The sequence below is a fragment of the Mizuhopecten yessoensis genome, unplaced genomic scaffold, assembly GCF_002113885.1.
Source record: "Mizuhopecten yessoensis strain PY_sf001 unplaced genomic scaffold, ASM211388v2 scaffold10917, whole genome shotgun sequence".
NCBI lineage: Eukaryota > Metazoa > Mollusca > Bivalvia > Pectinida > Pectinidae > Mizuhopecten > Mizuhopecten yessoensis.
In genome coordinates this window covers 1175148-1189604 of record NW_018408786.1, presented here as the reverse complement: position 1 = coordinate 1189604, position 14457 = coordinate 1175148, and the positions used below count along the sequence as shown (strand labels likewise).

At 36.4% G+C, this 14457-nt stretch overlaps 1 protein-coding gene across 14 annotated transcripts in view; it reads left to right on the top strand.

The window, feature by feature from the left end:
• The window catches only part of LOC110463560 (CLIP-associating protein 1-like), a 143213-nt gene that overhangs the window by 118802 nt on the left and 9954 nt on the right, over positions 1 to 14457 (top strand). For 11 of the 14 annotated variants that reach the window (XM_021518229.1, XM_021518237.1, XM_021518235.1 and 8 more), the window contains 13 exons: positions 37 to 42; positions 3073 to 3216; positions 3517 to 3603; positions 4021 to 4142; positions 4531 to 4777; positions 5363 to 5435; positions 8718 to 8762; positions 11110 to 11170; positions 11525 to 11651; positions 11946 to 12074; positions 12643 to 12780; positions 13097 to 13165; positions 13446 to 13562. In XM_021518229.1, coding sequence (XP_021373904.1) covers positions 37 to 42; positions 3073 to 3216; positions 3517 to 3603; positions 4021 to 4142; positions 4531 to 4777; positions 5363 to 5435; positions 8718 to 8762; positions 11110 to 11170; positions 11525 to 11651; positions 11946 to 12074; positions 12643 to 12780; positions 13097 to 13165; positions 13446 to 13562 — 1365 coding nt within the window. Of the gene's footprint in view, positions 1 to 36; positions 43 to 3072; positions 3217 to 3516; positions 3604 to 4020; positions 4143 to 4530; positions 4778 to 5362; positions 5436 to 6936; positions 6961 to 8717; positions 8763 to 11109; positions 11171 to 11524; positions 11652 to 11945; positions 12075 to 12642; positions 12781 to 13096; positions 13166 to 13445; positions 13563 to 14457 lie in introns of all 14 variants that reach the window. The other 3 variants (XM_021518227.1, XM_021518226.1, XM_021518231.1) reach the window with 3 other exon arrangements.

Below are 14457 nucleotides of genomic sequence, written 5' to 3'. Positions count from 1 at the left end.
TGTGTCGGTATTTTCTCTTCTGTCTGCTTCTTTTAGCCAAAGGTAATGTTGTTTTCCTACTACATCATGCATCCCTGTATATTGTCTTTATCTACTTGGTGTGTGTGTTGCTGCTGTACACGTGTCCACGTCAGGTCTTGTCAACCCCGGTTCTTACAGTTACTGACCTCTGACGAGGTACAGCTGAAAAATTGTTAACCTCCAGTCTTGGAGAGTGCTGCGCTAATAATAGGTCGGTCCAATTGTTGTATGATTCAGTTTCATTCACAATTTGTTCTTACAAATCAGATTTTATGAAATTTTTCAAAATGGCACTTTCATGGAAAACATCTAGAGAAACTTTGAGGGTGAAATTTTTTGAAAAATATGAAACAAATTGTTAAAAAGAAAAAAATCTTGAGATTAGTTGGTTGACGAGACTTGACAGTTCTTCCGTACAATCCACAATCCTAGCAGCAGATTTAGATACTAGTTAGCAGACACAGTTAATATTCTGTGAGGATGTGTAAATTTGTAAAGAGTCATGTCTGTGTCAGCTTCCACATCAGATCACAAACCCAGCAGACTTCGACCTTGACACAGAACACACAAATACCTCATCTCCCTTCACAAGTCAACAGAAATTGGCTTCATGCTTCAAGTAACTGCCTCATGCTTCAGGTGCCTCTCAACAGATGTAGAAGCTAGTCCTTGAAGCATTGACCGAGAAACAAGAGGCTAAAATCACTGAGAGCTTGCACAGCTTAAATGTAACGAATTAAGGTCTTTGTACCTTACAATCTTCGTCGAAGTTTACAACCAGAATATTTTTAGTCCCAGCTTGCAGTAATCTTAATAGAATTTCTGCTGTTGGAAAATATTTTCAATGCCTGCTAAAATCTGGTCAATTTTAAGACTGAGCGCGATAAAGTTAATATACTGCTTTTTTGCCAATTATTCTTTTTTTTTTTTCTCTCTCTCTTTTTATAATTTGAATTTTTGTTTAGTTTAATATAGACCATAAATAAATAGATACCATCTAGATATTTCTTCTTGAGAGATAATGAGATAGCATGTATGTCTTCTTCTGTAAGACTGCTCATTAACGTTAATATTCTGTCTTTTTACTGTTATTTTAATTCTCATTTAGAGATTTTAGTAAAACCACCAATTAAAAGACATCTCTTCTGTCGAAGTAAAGAGATAACCTTGTTGTCTATTGTAAGACTGGGAGCATTAAAGTGAATATAGAATATGTACTGCTTTCCTGCCAAACATTCTCATTTTTCGCTAAAATTTCAATTCTAAGTTTATAAGCGAAACCACTGATAAAATGTTCATTATTAACATGTAGAGAGATATGTCGGATAAAATCAGATTTCATTAAGTCCGTAAAGTCTTCACCAAATAACTTATGCATGCTTATATGGCAGTTACTGTACATATCCATATTCAGAGAAAAACATAATTTATTACATATACACCATATTTGAATTTTAGTTCAGAATTACTTATAGAAAAAAAGTCTTCAAAGTCAATTTTATGAATTGTTGTAAAACATCATCAAAGATGAAGGTTGTAGTGTTTTTGTCGTCATATGTAAATTTGTTTCGTCACCAATGAAATCTGTAGTAAAATTGATAAGTGTTAGCTGGTATGCATCGTGTTGGATTAAGGGAATATGTGGTGTGGTGGTGAGGGAATGTATGGTATGGGTGTGAGGGTATGTGTGGAACGAAAGTTTGTGTGTGTGTGGTACAGGTGTTAGCTAGGTGTGTGCTTGGTAAGGGGTATGTGATAAGGGTCGGGGGTGTGTGGTAAGGGTGCGGAGGATGTGGTAAGAGGGCGGGGTATGTGGTAGGGGGGACGTATGTGTCGTAGAAGTTGTATGGTTGATTCGGTAGAACCAATCGAGTGTGACCGGTGTTGGTGGGCATGAAGAGAAGCATCTTGATGTAGCTGATGACTGTTGTAACAATGTTTAGTGATGAAAATGTGATAAAATGTACATTTTTTCCTGTTCGTGTGATTGTCACATCGTTACAATAATTACACACTTCCAAAACTTGTACATGTCATGGGGTATCTCATGTATGTGTTTCTTTATACGTACTTTTCCGATTTGTGTGTCCTGTTTGAAATCTTAACTTATGCCCCAAAGATATGTTATATTCTCCTGATTTTAGTCTGTTACTACCTCTAGGTGTGTGTTGTTGCCCTCTGGATGGAGTGATATTCAACCCAAGAATGTTATATCCTATATATCCATCGGCTGTTGTGGTTGATCCTGTATTATGACATTGTGTGGATTTTTTCCCCTTTGGTCAGGCCTAATGTTAAATGATAAAAGGTTCATACTAATCCGGACACACAAACTCGTGACATTGATAATCATTGTAGTTTTCTGTGTGTCGACGATGTGTGTTGATATACAGTCGTGTGTGCATGCTGGATATTACTCCATGTATATCATTCTCATATTTTCGAAGGAAAAAAATATATAAATACTTATTGAGCCAGAATCCATGTTAATATGTATCACTTCTGTTTAAACAGTTCAGCCATATGAGATACTGACTTTAGTTTTCGTAGTTCTAAGGATATCTTTCTTTGGGTGACGGATATAGATTGAACTAGTATCATGTAGCATGTTTATTATTGCAGGGTTTTTCATCCTGTAAGCCTTCCAGCATTTTGAAATTTTGAAGCCTCAAAATTTTAATCCATATTTGATCTTTTTCAAGGGCCCTTAAAGGTTTTTATGTTACCGTTTGACGCTTTCTGTGGCATTCTGTGTAGAAATAATGAAGGTCGAGATGGTGTCTAAATCCTAGGCGAGTCTGAAAGAATTGTGGGTAAAATAAAACAAAACTGAGAAGTCTTGTATCATTGATCACAGAGCCTGGCTAAGCTGATGTGATGTCTTTGTGTCGTTGATAATGACTTGCCAGGAGTATTTTGGATTATGTGCGAGATACAAGATTATGAAATCTGTCCACGTTTCCGTGACGTACCAGTAGTACCTCGTTGTTTACGAAATCTGTCCCGTTTTTTAGTGACGTACCACTAATAACGTGTTGTTTGTGTACACAGGTTAAGACCAGCATCCTCCATTACATGCATGGCCTGGTGGCCGACATGGACCCATCAGACTTCATGAATTCCACAGACACACGACTCGCCTTATCTAGGATAATCAACTTCACCACGGAACCAAAGAGTGCTGACGTCCGAAAGGTACAACTGCGTTAGTTTATGAATTTAAAAAAAACATATATATGTATATATATATATTTTGCAAAGTGTTGCAATATAAAGGTGAATCTACATTTTTCTAGCCAAGTAAGACTTCATAATCTCAAAATATTGTTTTAGTACTGACATCTGATGGAGATTAAATCTTATCTTGATTCACAGCAAGAAAAAATGAGTAACATGTAAATCCAGTGAAGTTAGTTGCCCTCTTGATTGGTCCGAATTTAAATTGATACATTTTCTGCAAATGTTTTTTATAAATATTGTGTTTCTGTTTTGTAGGGGGCGCAAGCTGTTCTCATAGCATTGTTTAACTTAAACCCTCCAGAATTCTCTGTTATGTTGTCCCTGCTACCTAAAGCATTCCAGGTAAGTGATGGTGCGGCTGTCTACATAACACCAGGGGCTAACTAACTAGTCCATCAACAAATATTTGGGTGGTAGGGTCTAAATATGTTTGTAAAGTGGGCACCTGGTAAAAAAATGGTCGGTGTCACAAAATGCCGTCATGAAACGCCTATAATGTACTTACTTCTGTAACAGTTTTAATTAAATCAATCAAGCGATTTCTTCAAGCCCCTTTTAAAATTTGTTAGTTTGTCATTACACTTATTATTTGTTTCAACTGCTTAAGTCTCTTCAAAATTTCAAAAGTTAGATATCAAATGATGAACAAGGTTGATCATAGTAATATTTTTGTATGCCATTGATTTTATGATATGAATTTCAGTTAATTTTGCATTCATAAGCCGACACCTAATGCCCTGTGTGATTTGTCTGCTACAGGATAGTGCCACTAAGATTTTACATAACCACATCCGTACGGCGAGTCATGGACATGAAAGTGACGTCCTGTCACCGAGAAACGTTACCAGTCCTCCCAAAAACAGGAGTCGCCCTCCCTCAAGGTCAGACCAGCAGTCACCATGGTTACCAGCATATGTTCTTACACTGTGTTAATCATCAGCTTACCAATGATACTGTTCTTCAGCTTTGTGTTTGGTTTGACAAATTTTCTTTTATACTAGAAACTCTTATAGCGTAAATGGTTCATAAATTGTACGCATTGTGTGTATTTTTCTGTGCCCCTAAAAAATGTGCTTTCTTAATCTTCATACAACATCAGAAAGGAAGTTTTCAATATAATGGTTCATTTGTGATTTTAAAAAAATTGCACTATATATGTATTAATTTCAATAATTTTCAAAATTGACTGTAAAATGTAGAATATGATATAAATGCACTATTTTATGCAAATTATTTTAAACTAATTGTTAAAATTACTTTGCTGTGCAGGGGTGGACACCGGGACGAGATGGAGACCGAGAACATGAACCCTGAGGATATTTATGATTCCATTAAAAAGACTTCCGCTGACATTCAGAATCTTAGTTTTAATAGTAAATTAGAAAATTATGAGGATGTAAGGAAGAAACGAGAATTCACGTCTCAGGATAGTGGTATTCAGGATTTACGCAATGACAGTCCGGATGCCGCAGACACGAGAAAGGGCCAGTACAACCCCTCACACTACCAGGATGAAGTGAGTGACACTATAGTAGAACTTGTCTTAGAAAACACCATATCCAAACAAACTGAACCTGTTAGAAAACACCATATCCAAACAAACTGAACCTGTTAGGAAACACTATATCAAACAAACTGAATCTATTAGAAAACACCATATCAAACAAACTGAACCTATTAGAAAACACCATATCAAACAAACTGAACCTATTAGAAGACACCATATCAAACAAACTGAACCTGTTAGAAGACACTTTGTGTAAAAAACATTTTGTTGGTAGAAGGGCTATTTGGCTTTTCAGCATATAGGTTCTTTTTAAATCATCCTATACTGCATGCTCGCAAATACCCTGACAAGAACATGGATTGTACCATTCCATGTGTTCATTTTGTTAACTTCAGATTTGGATTTATGTGATTAGAATTCCTTAAATATTATTACATAAAATCACATACATAATATTAAGATATTTTATTATTCTAATGCATAATTACTAGGGATATGACACATCTACGTAACATACATTTACTTGCGATTTTTGATATGTATGTATATGTATTATGGAAAGAAATCTTGATTACTAAATATCTCCTGTTCCAGGGTACATTAAATGGTTATAACAAGTCAAGATTAGCAGATACAGAATTTGAGGATAGTGAAATGTTTAACGAAGGTAAGATATAATATATATAACATTTCTCCAAACTAATATCTCTCAGAAAATGTCGCCTACCTATTTGTCCCCGAGTTACAATTTTCCCTTCTCCCTTTTTGTTTTATGAACACTTCGCTGTCATCATTTCTAGTTTCAGCCAGATTCGTATAAATCGTGTCTACAAAAAACTTTGAGTCTATTTTCGTTATGTTTTAAGATCATTACCTTTTCTGTCTGATATTTTCGTAAAAGATGTGACCGAAACATTACCAAATTCTCCTTCCACTATCTCTCACTCCTTTGATCTTGCTCGTTCTGTTGTTTTGTCTCCAACTGTGTGAGTCTTCCTGTCTCAAGTTTATATGCATTTGTGGTATGAGATGAACACATACATGCATTGAAAGGTATTTATTTACTTAATACTATAATGTAAACATCTATGTGACCTACCTGTTGACAGTGCCGGGTAGATGTAGATGGGGGATGTACTAACGGTATACAGACGTACAGTGACATGCCAAATTAATTTTTCACAATTTCTGTGTATTTTAAAAAAAAAATCATTAAATTATTTTGATCTCCTTTTTCAATCATTCTACATAAATTTGATACACTAATGACTATCAAACATTTAATTTTGAAAATGTTTGCAATCGTTTGTGTTTTCCACTTTCAGAAAAAAACAATAAGTCATTGTTCTTGAAGTTAATTTTCTTTTGTTATTTAAAATACAAAGGTATTATGAAAATGGCTCCTTTACATAACACAAAGATAGGTAATTTAAGACTACTCAGTGACTGTGAAATAAAACATTATGAGTTTGTCATCAAAATGAGCAATAGACTAGTTTCTAACAGTACATGTATAGGATATTTTTGATGTATTGAATAGGAAATGAAACGAACAGTCACTGAAGAAACATTCTTCAAAATACATGGAATCTATTGTAAACTGATTGCAAGTGATCAAAGTAATGGTACGTCACTGTAGGCCTTGTTAGGGGTGTCAGAGCGAGGCTGTGGTGGTGGCCGTATATTTACTATTTATAAACATGCATTGATAGAGACAGATTTAAGGACCTTTTAGGTGATTTTTTTCATATGTCATAAAAAGCCTCAAGTTTAAATGTAGTAGATTGTATGTGAAGGCTAGGGAAAGTTTTCAACATTTGCTCTGAAAATATAGGTTTGGCTAGTAGGATTTTTTAGAATTATCTTGCAAGCTAGTACGTAGTAATCAAAGTATAAAATAGAACATATCCCAGACCCTGACCGCTGTAGTAGAGATAATAGATGGTTATTAACCCTTTCACCCCTATGTAACTTTAATAGACTCTACCACGCACTGAACTGGATGAGTCCATTATGGTCTACAGTGGTGAAAGGGTTAAAGGTTCATTTAACAGGTACTTGTGCTTTGTAAAGGGAGACTACTCATAACCAGCACTAGAGTGAAGTGTAAACGATGGATCTTTCATTTTTCGCAGCAAGATTTTCACATAAGAATTCCATTTTTTCAGCCGTCAGTGCTGTGACGTTTGGAGGTTTGTGTGATAGGAAACTTTATACCTGATTACTGTATCCAACTGTATTCCATGCAACTTGTACACCGTGTACACGCATGGCACAATGCTATAGGTGGTGGTTGTATCAGTCATCAATCATTGTTTGGTTAGGAATTTTGCATCACGATTTCATCAAGTTCATTGTCATTGAGCTTTTGTTGTAGTTCCTTCTTCTGTTGAATGAGACAAGCTGTTAGCATTACTGAATAGCAGGAGAAATGATTTTCTGAAAAACACAATGTAACAACAACAAAAAATGAAATTCTTTTCAGAATTCAGTTTCTTTTCCTTCAGAAAAGTTTTTTTGTTTGAAGTTTGATTTAAACATTTTGCAAGCTTTTCATCTGAAGTCTCAAAACTTTCAGCAGCTTGTCAAAGTGAAGGTATTTAAAATAAATTCTAGATCACTGTATTTGTAGGAAAGTGTAAAATTCTGGTTTGGAAATAATTTTTGAACACAGAAGTTTTGTGGAAGTACAAGGAGAAAGGAATTTTGAGTTTGCAAATTTGATATTTTGTTCTGATTTTTTGCCTTCATTTCTAAAACTTCATTTTCAGCATCATTGTAACAATTTGGAGATGTCTTCCGATCGCCTGTATAATCTCGATTCATAGACTAACAAATCCCAGTTCTTTGGAAATTTGTGTACACCTGCATGTGTGACATTTCATAATCTATGAAAAAATATTTCAGCAGCTTTGACATCATGAATATTTCTTCACTTCTCAAAGCCTCAAGAATGAAAATATAAAACAAAAATTCCACAATAAATTGTGGCTATAGTAATAAAAATTATCAAAACAATAGAAGTCTTGAGTTTGACAGTTTTGGCGTGAGGAAGGCATCTCTTGAGCCCTAGAGTTTCTACAACATATAATCAAGGATCATATATTATAATCTTCATATTTAGTATACTATTGCATGCCATATATTACATTCCTACGCATAAACGTGCTTCATTGAGTAAATGCAGGTAATGTTTACGGCAAGTTTCACCTCGAGTCACCTGATGGATCTCGGTCTCATTAGATCTATGTTAAATACAGCATAACCAGTCTGGAAGGTCACAAGACCTGACACTGATTGAGGAGCTGAAGGTCCTACAGAAGTTTATGTAGCATCACTCTCTATGTATCTTACCTGTATGCTCCCAAACAGTGGGTAGATTGACCATTTGTAGTCTCTATTACAATTTATGTTCCATACTTGTACCATCCCAGTCAGCATTTAGCTAGATCATTTTATGTCTCTACTATGATTTCATTATGATTTATGTTTATGTTATCCTGTGTTTGTTAAGTGTAAACCAGCAAGTTTTCAGCCCCAATATATTTGCCCGTTGACGAATAAAGTATGGTGCAAAAAGAATTACATCAATAGTAGCACCATTGGATGTATATTAGTATACATGGGCAAATTCTACGCATTCTTCAATGACTGAGGGCAAAACACTGCCTTAAAAAGTCAAAGGGCAAAAATTGGTGGTGAAAAATGTTATGGTTTACAGTCTGTTATCTGGTGTTTGTATTGTGATGTCCTTCTAATATCGTTAATAATCCCGCCAATAGTTGCTTCTTCTCTGTTGCTGCATTGTCGCGGTACCGACGAAAAAGTGCCTATTAAATGTAAGGTCACTACCTCTGACCTTACACACAATGACCTCTGGTTGTGCACTCTATGACCCCAGCTTGTTGCTACGTCGTTGACTGTTAGGTTTGATGTATCTTTTAACTAGATCCCTGGAAAGCATTGCTCGGTATATCAAGTACCAGCACCGATGGTATGTCATGACACTTTTCAGTTATTTTCTCTCATTTTTTTTTCATTTTTTTTTCTATTATTATCGTTTTTCTTCTTTGTCACTTTTTGTTTTCACTGTTTGTATATTGATTTTAACCCAGTGAATGTCTTCCCCATCCTCTGTATTGTAACAATCCTGGTTTTGTAACCCTCCTTGCCTTGGAATGTCCTAAACTATTGGAATGTTTCTCTGGATGTGGATTATAAAGAGTTACTTCCCCTTATCTGTTGGTAAACTTTTCTCGACACCGTACACTTTTTTTCGGCTATGTACACATCTTCTCCTCCATCCCTTGGTATCGAATAGTTAATTTAGCTATTAACCCTTTCACCACTGTAGACCATAATGGACCCCTCCATATCAATGCATGGTAGAGTCAACTAAAGTTACATAGGGGTGAAAGGGATAACATGTATACAAGTGAGCTATTTGAGATTTATTGACCAGGTATGATTGAGTATTGTAAATCTGAATTATACAAATACGGTTTATTTACCAAATGTATATGAACACAAGACAGCAGTGAAAACAAGATTTAAGTAGTATTAGAGCAAATTTGGTTCATTGGAACAGTGTAGATAGAAATACTAGCTGTATATTTCTCAGAAACAGTATGTGTTTCATTGCATGGTTCTAGTTCTGCATGTATGAATGCTGAATGAAATTTCTTTATAATTTGACATCTAGATATGAATAGGAGAATGTAGTGACCTCACTTAGGAGTTAGTGATTTAACCAGAAGGAATTTCCACTTAACCTTCCTGCACCATTTCACCATTGGACTGCGGGAAATCTTGGGTGTCACTGTTCAAATTAAAACTGCATGTACAATTTCTTAATGTGCCTTAGTTCCAATGGTAAAGGTAAAAGAGTGGGGGGAAATGTTGTTTAACCCTATCATCCAACCAATGAAGGAGTAAAGTTACAGTAAGCCAATAAGGTATCTAGTCCAATCACCAAAGTGCTCTATTCAATAATATAAAGTCCCACAAAAAAAGTGTTTCGTTTAGATAGGAGGCATAGTGAACAGAATCTGTCCGTCCTAGACCATGTCTTTATTCAGTGGAGTATTGATCGTAAGATCAGTTATTGTGCTGTACAGGGAGGACTTGATATAAGTGGTTTGTAGCATGCTGTTTGGGTGGTGACATTTGTCAGGTGTGACTGGTATAGACAGGTAACAGCATGGTTATGTCTGTAAGCTAACTGTATTGTCAGCGCATCGGCATCAAATATCATATACGTGTACCATCGATTCATCAAATATCGACTCACAACCTGTTCAATGTGCCGTCATCTCACATATAACTCAACTGTAAAGTAATCAAACAGATGTACGTATATTGTATCTTGCATGACATTTTAGTTTGTAAGGTCTTGAGAATAGTGAATTTCCATCCCATGGGGATACAAATCACAGGTGAAGCGGAGGATATATCATTTTGATTTGTACTCCTAGGATGATTTTTCGCACTCATTTACATACTTATATGAACATTTTCCTCCCATATCTGTTTTGACATATTATGTTACAGTACAAAAAAAATAAAAATTAGTGGGACAAACAAAATTCTACTCCTGTGTGTCACTTTTCCAAAATGTGACATTTCTTTTAGCTTAATCTGTGTTGATGGTAATTCATACCAAAGGTGATGTCTTGTAGTTACACATCTTAAACTCATTCCCCCCCCTTAAGACATATTTGAACTCTTCCAATTCAAAGGTTGGAATAGTTCATTATGAACTTTCAGAGGTGAATGAAAGGACTTATGAGAGGAACTTGTGCACACATAAATAAAAGTAATACCTACCAGTTGTATACAACAGCACGGCAGTGGTATATTATTTAAGGCATGAAACACAGGTACTTGTTGCGTAGATCTGTGTCGTCCGATGTCATTTTTCTTCTGATGTTGATATTGAAACAGTTGTTTTATAATTTGCTAAAAAAGACGGAGCACAAAAAAATTTGCAGGCTTTTAATCAATATTTCGTTTATTTGAAAAAGTAGGATCAATTTAGATTTATTTTTTTATCAGTTAATTTGCAAATTTATTACAAGCAGTTTTTAGAAAGATATTTATTTAAGATATAGAGTTACTTTGCTGCTAAAGCTTCAGTTTTGTATGTGTTTGCTGCTTACTTTAATCAAATATTTTCTGTTAACTGTAATTTGTGATTAATACATGTGTGGCTAGGCTGTAACCAGAATGAGTTACTGCCTCTCATTGATCGTCGACACCGTCGGCCCAAACTGGTACCTGACTGGCGGTCTTTTCAAATACATCAAGGGGCTTTAAACAGTTCTTGTCTTTTTTAATTCCAGAATGCTCAGAAAACGATATTATATCAGACATCCTCACTGAGTTATCTAATCATAATGAAAGGTAAGTAAACAGAGAACCTTGTATAAAAACGTAAAAAAGAAAATGATAGGGAGCTTTTTAGTGTGCAGAAGAATTTCCAATTCCATTCCATTATTTCTTGTTAAATTGTCATAAAATTATTTGGCAATTCTCCTTCTAGTTTGGTTTTAGAAGGAAATATCTGAAATATCTTTATAATAGCTAAATCTTCATGTACAATTTTAACTAGGAATCATTTCACTAGTTAAGTGTACGTATCAGCCGATGGTTAGTTTGGTGTACCTGGTACGTGTCCGCTGTTGGTGTACCTGGTACGTGTCCGCTGTTGGTGTATGTTTCAGCTGCTGATTAACGAAGCCATTGTTTACGTTTTAGAAATGACCAGCGTAAGAATGCCATGCTGTCTCTGATCAAACTCACCAGGGAAGGCACCTTTGGTCTGTGGGACGAACACTTCAAAACGATCTTACTGATTCTGCTGGAGACGTTAGGAGACAATGATGTTAGTATCCAATCTTACATTTCCAGTAGTATACAACCGTACTTACAGATTCTGAATCATAATTTTATATACATATACAAGAGTCATTGGTAAACAGTGTTTTATATTCAAAAAGTACATTTTGTTACAACTATTGGTCATGAAGGATTTTCAGAATAAAAATACTGGAAGGAAATATGACGTCATAAGATAAGAAATATTCATGTATTGTTATAACGAATAACAATTTGAAGAGAACAAGAAAACTACTGTTATAAGCGTAGACTGTATCAGTTGACTGTGTTATACTTACAGGGTCAAGTGAGAGCCTTAGCACTACGGGTATTACGAGAAATCTTACGGAATCAGCCGCAGCGATTTAGAGATTATGCAGAGTTGACGACTCTCCGGATACTAGAGGCACACAAGGATTCAGTGAGAGAGGTAAGGGTTCAGACCAAATATAATTACTGGGTGTGTTGTCAGTTTTCAGTCACAAAGTAACATGGCACATTAGCTCTCTACTGACTAATTAAAATAAGTTTTCTTAACTTTATTAAAAACAATTTATGAAGAAATCGGAGACATGGTTGTCTAGAGGTAGGATATTTAGCTCTCTACTGACTAATTGAAATAAAAAAAAAAATAACTTTATTAAAACAAATTTTAAGAAGAAATCGGAGGCATGGTAGTCTAGTGATAAGACACCAGGGAGTTGAGAAAGATATTGGCTGCTTGTAAAGGTCCTATAGCCATGGATAATAATTTGTGAACAGCTTTGAGACAACCTAGGTTGTGATATAACAGTAAATCAGAACCTCAAATTATTTAATTATTTATACCATTATTATTAAGAACACTGATACTATATATTGTGATGAAGGGAGATAACTCTGATCACCTTGTTAGCATTACACTTGAGATGAGGTGGTTGGGTTTTTTGTTGTTGTTGACAGATATACAGAGATTTTACAAATTATTACTTATATGTGTTTCCCTCTGTTTTGCCCAGGTGGTACGGTCAGCAGAGGAGTGTGCGGACACACTAGCCAACTACATCGCTCCAGAACAGAGTGTGCGCATTCTCAACCCCATCATACAGACGGCACAATTCCCCATCAACCTCGCTGCAATCAAAATGCAGAACAAGGTCAGACATCCTTCGTTAAATAGATCAAACAAGCTCAGTATTACCTGAAAATAGAAATTGAGAAATTTATTTCATTCATTCTGATTCTGTCAAAAATGTGATTCAAGAGAAATGTATTGAGTTACCGTAAAATGGTTCATGAACTGATACACAGCCTACCGTTGCCCAAGTGGTCTGCAGCATTTTGTCTAAGTGATCTGTAGTCAGCCTGTAGATGTATGTTAAAATCTGATGAATAATTGTATAGATATGTTGTTTATCTGAGTGTGAAAATACCACTTGTGTTCCGTATGTAATTGGGTGTGATGTGTTACAGGTGATAGAACTGTTACCCAAGGAGGCGGTGGAGACGATGATGGGAGAGATGATCCCGGGCCTGCTGAGGGTAAGTACAGCAACTAGTCTGATCTTCTAGTAAAAACAACCAACAAAGTTAAACTAGAATCTGCATTCACAGTATCTATGTCTGGAAAAAGTAACAATCTACTCTGGGATTGTATGGGTCATGTCAGACAAGGTTAGTGTATAGGGGTCATTTTAAACAAAATAATAGTCGTGGCCATCTCTAACAAGGATTATGGTGTAAATCTTTGAAAGCATTAATATTTTGGTAGCACAAATAAGCATGCAGACAGAAATGTATTGTTATTGTGACTGTTTTGTAGGGCTACGATGATCAACAAAGTACAGTGAGGAAGGCTGCCGTGTTCTGTCTGGTGTCAATATATCTCACTGTAGGGGAAGTCATCTGGAACCACCTCACCAAACTCAACTATAGCAAGGTATGTACTCTGTTAGTTAGTCCTGACCCCTACCCCAAACCCCTAACCTCTCCTCCAAACCCTGTATCACCAAACTCAACTATAGCAAGGTCAGTACCCTGGCTTATAGCCCGACCTCAAACCCCTAACTCTATATCACCAAACTCAACTATAGTAAGGTATTACTCTGTTAGTTAGTCCTGGCCCCTACCCCAAACCCCTAACCTCTCCTCCTAACCCTATATCACCAAACTCAACTATAGCAAGGTCAGTACCCTGGCTTATAGCCCCTCCCCCTCCGTCTAATCCTAACCCCCCCCATCATAACCAAACTCAACTATAGCAAGGTCAGTACCCTGGCTTATAGCCCGACCCCAAACCCCTAACCCTATATCACCAAACTAAACTACAGCAAGGTCAGTACCCTGGCTTATAGCCCCTACCCCTCCGTCTAATCCTAACCCACCCCATCATAACCAAACTCAACTATAGCAAGGTCAGTACCCTGGCTTATAGCCCCTACCCCTCAGTCTAACCCTAACCCACCCCATCATAACCAAACTCAACTATAGCAAGGTCAGTACCCTGTCAGTTAGCCCCTGCACCAAACCCCTAACCCTATACATGTATCACCAAACTCAATTATTGCAAGGTCAGTACCCTGCTATTTAGCCCTGACCCCTAACCTCTCCTCATAACCCCATCTCCAAAGCCACCCCAACATCACCAACTAAACTATAGCAGGGTCGGTACCCTGCTATTTAACCCTGACCCCTAACCTCTCCTCATAACCCCATCTCCAAAGCCACCCCAACATCACCAACTAAACTATAGCAAGGTCGGTACCCTGCTATTTAACCCTGACCCCTAACCTCTCCTTCTAACCCCATCCCCAAAGCCACCCCAACATCACCAA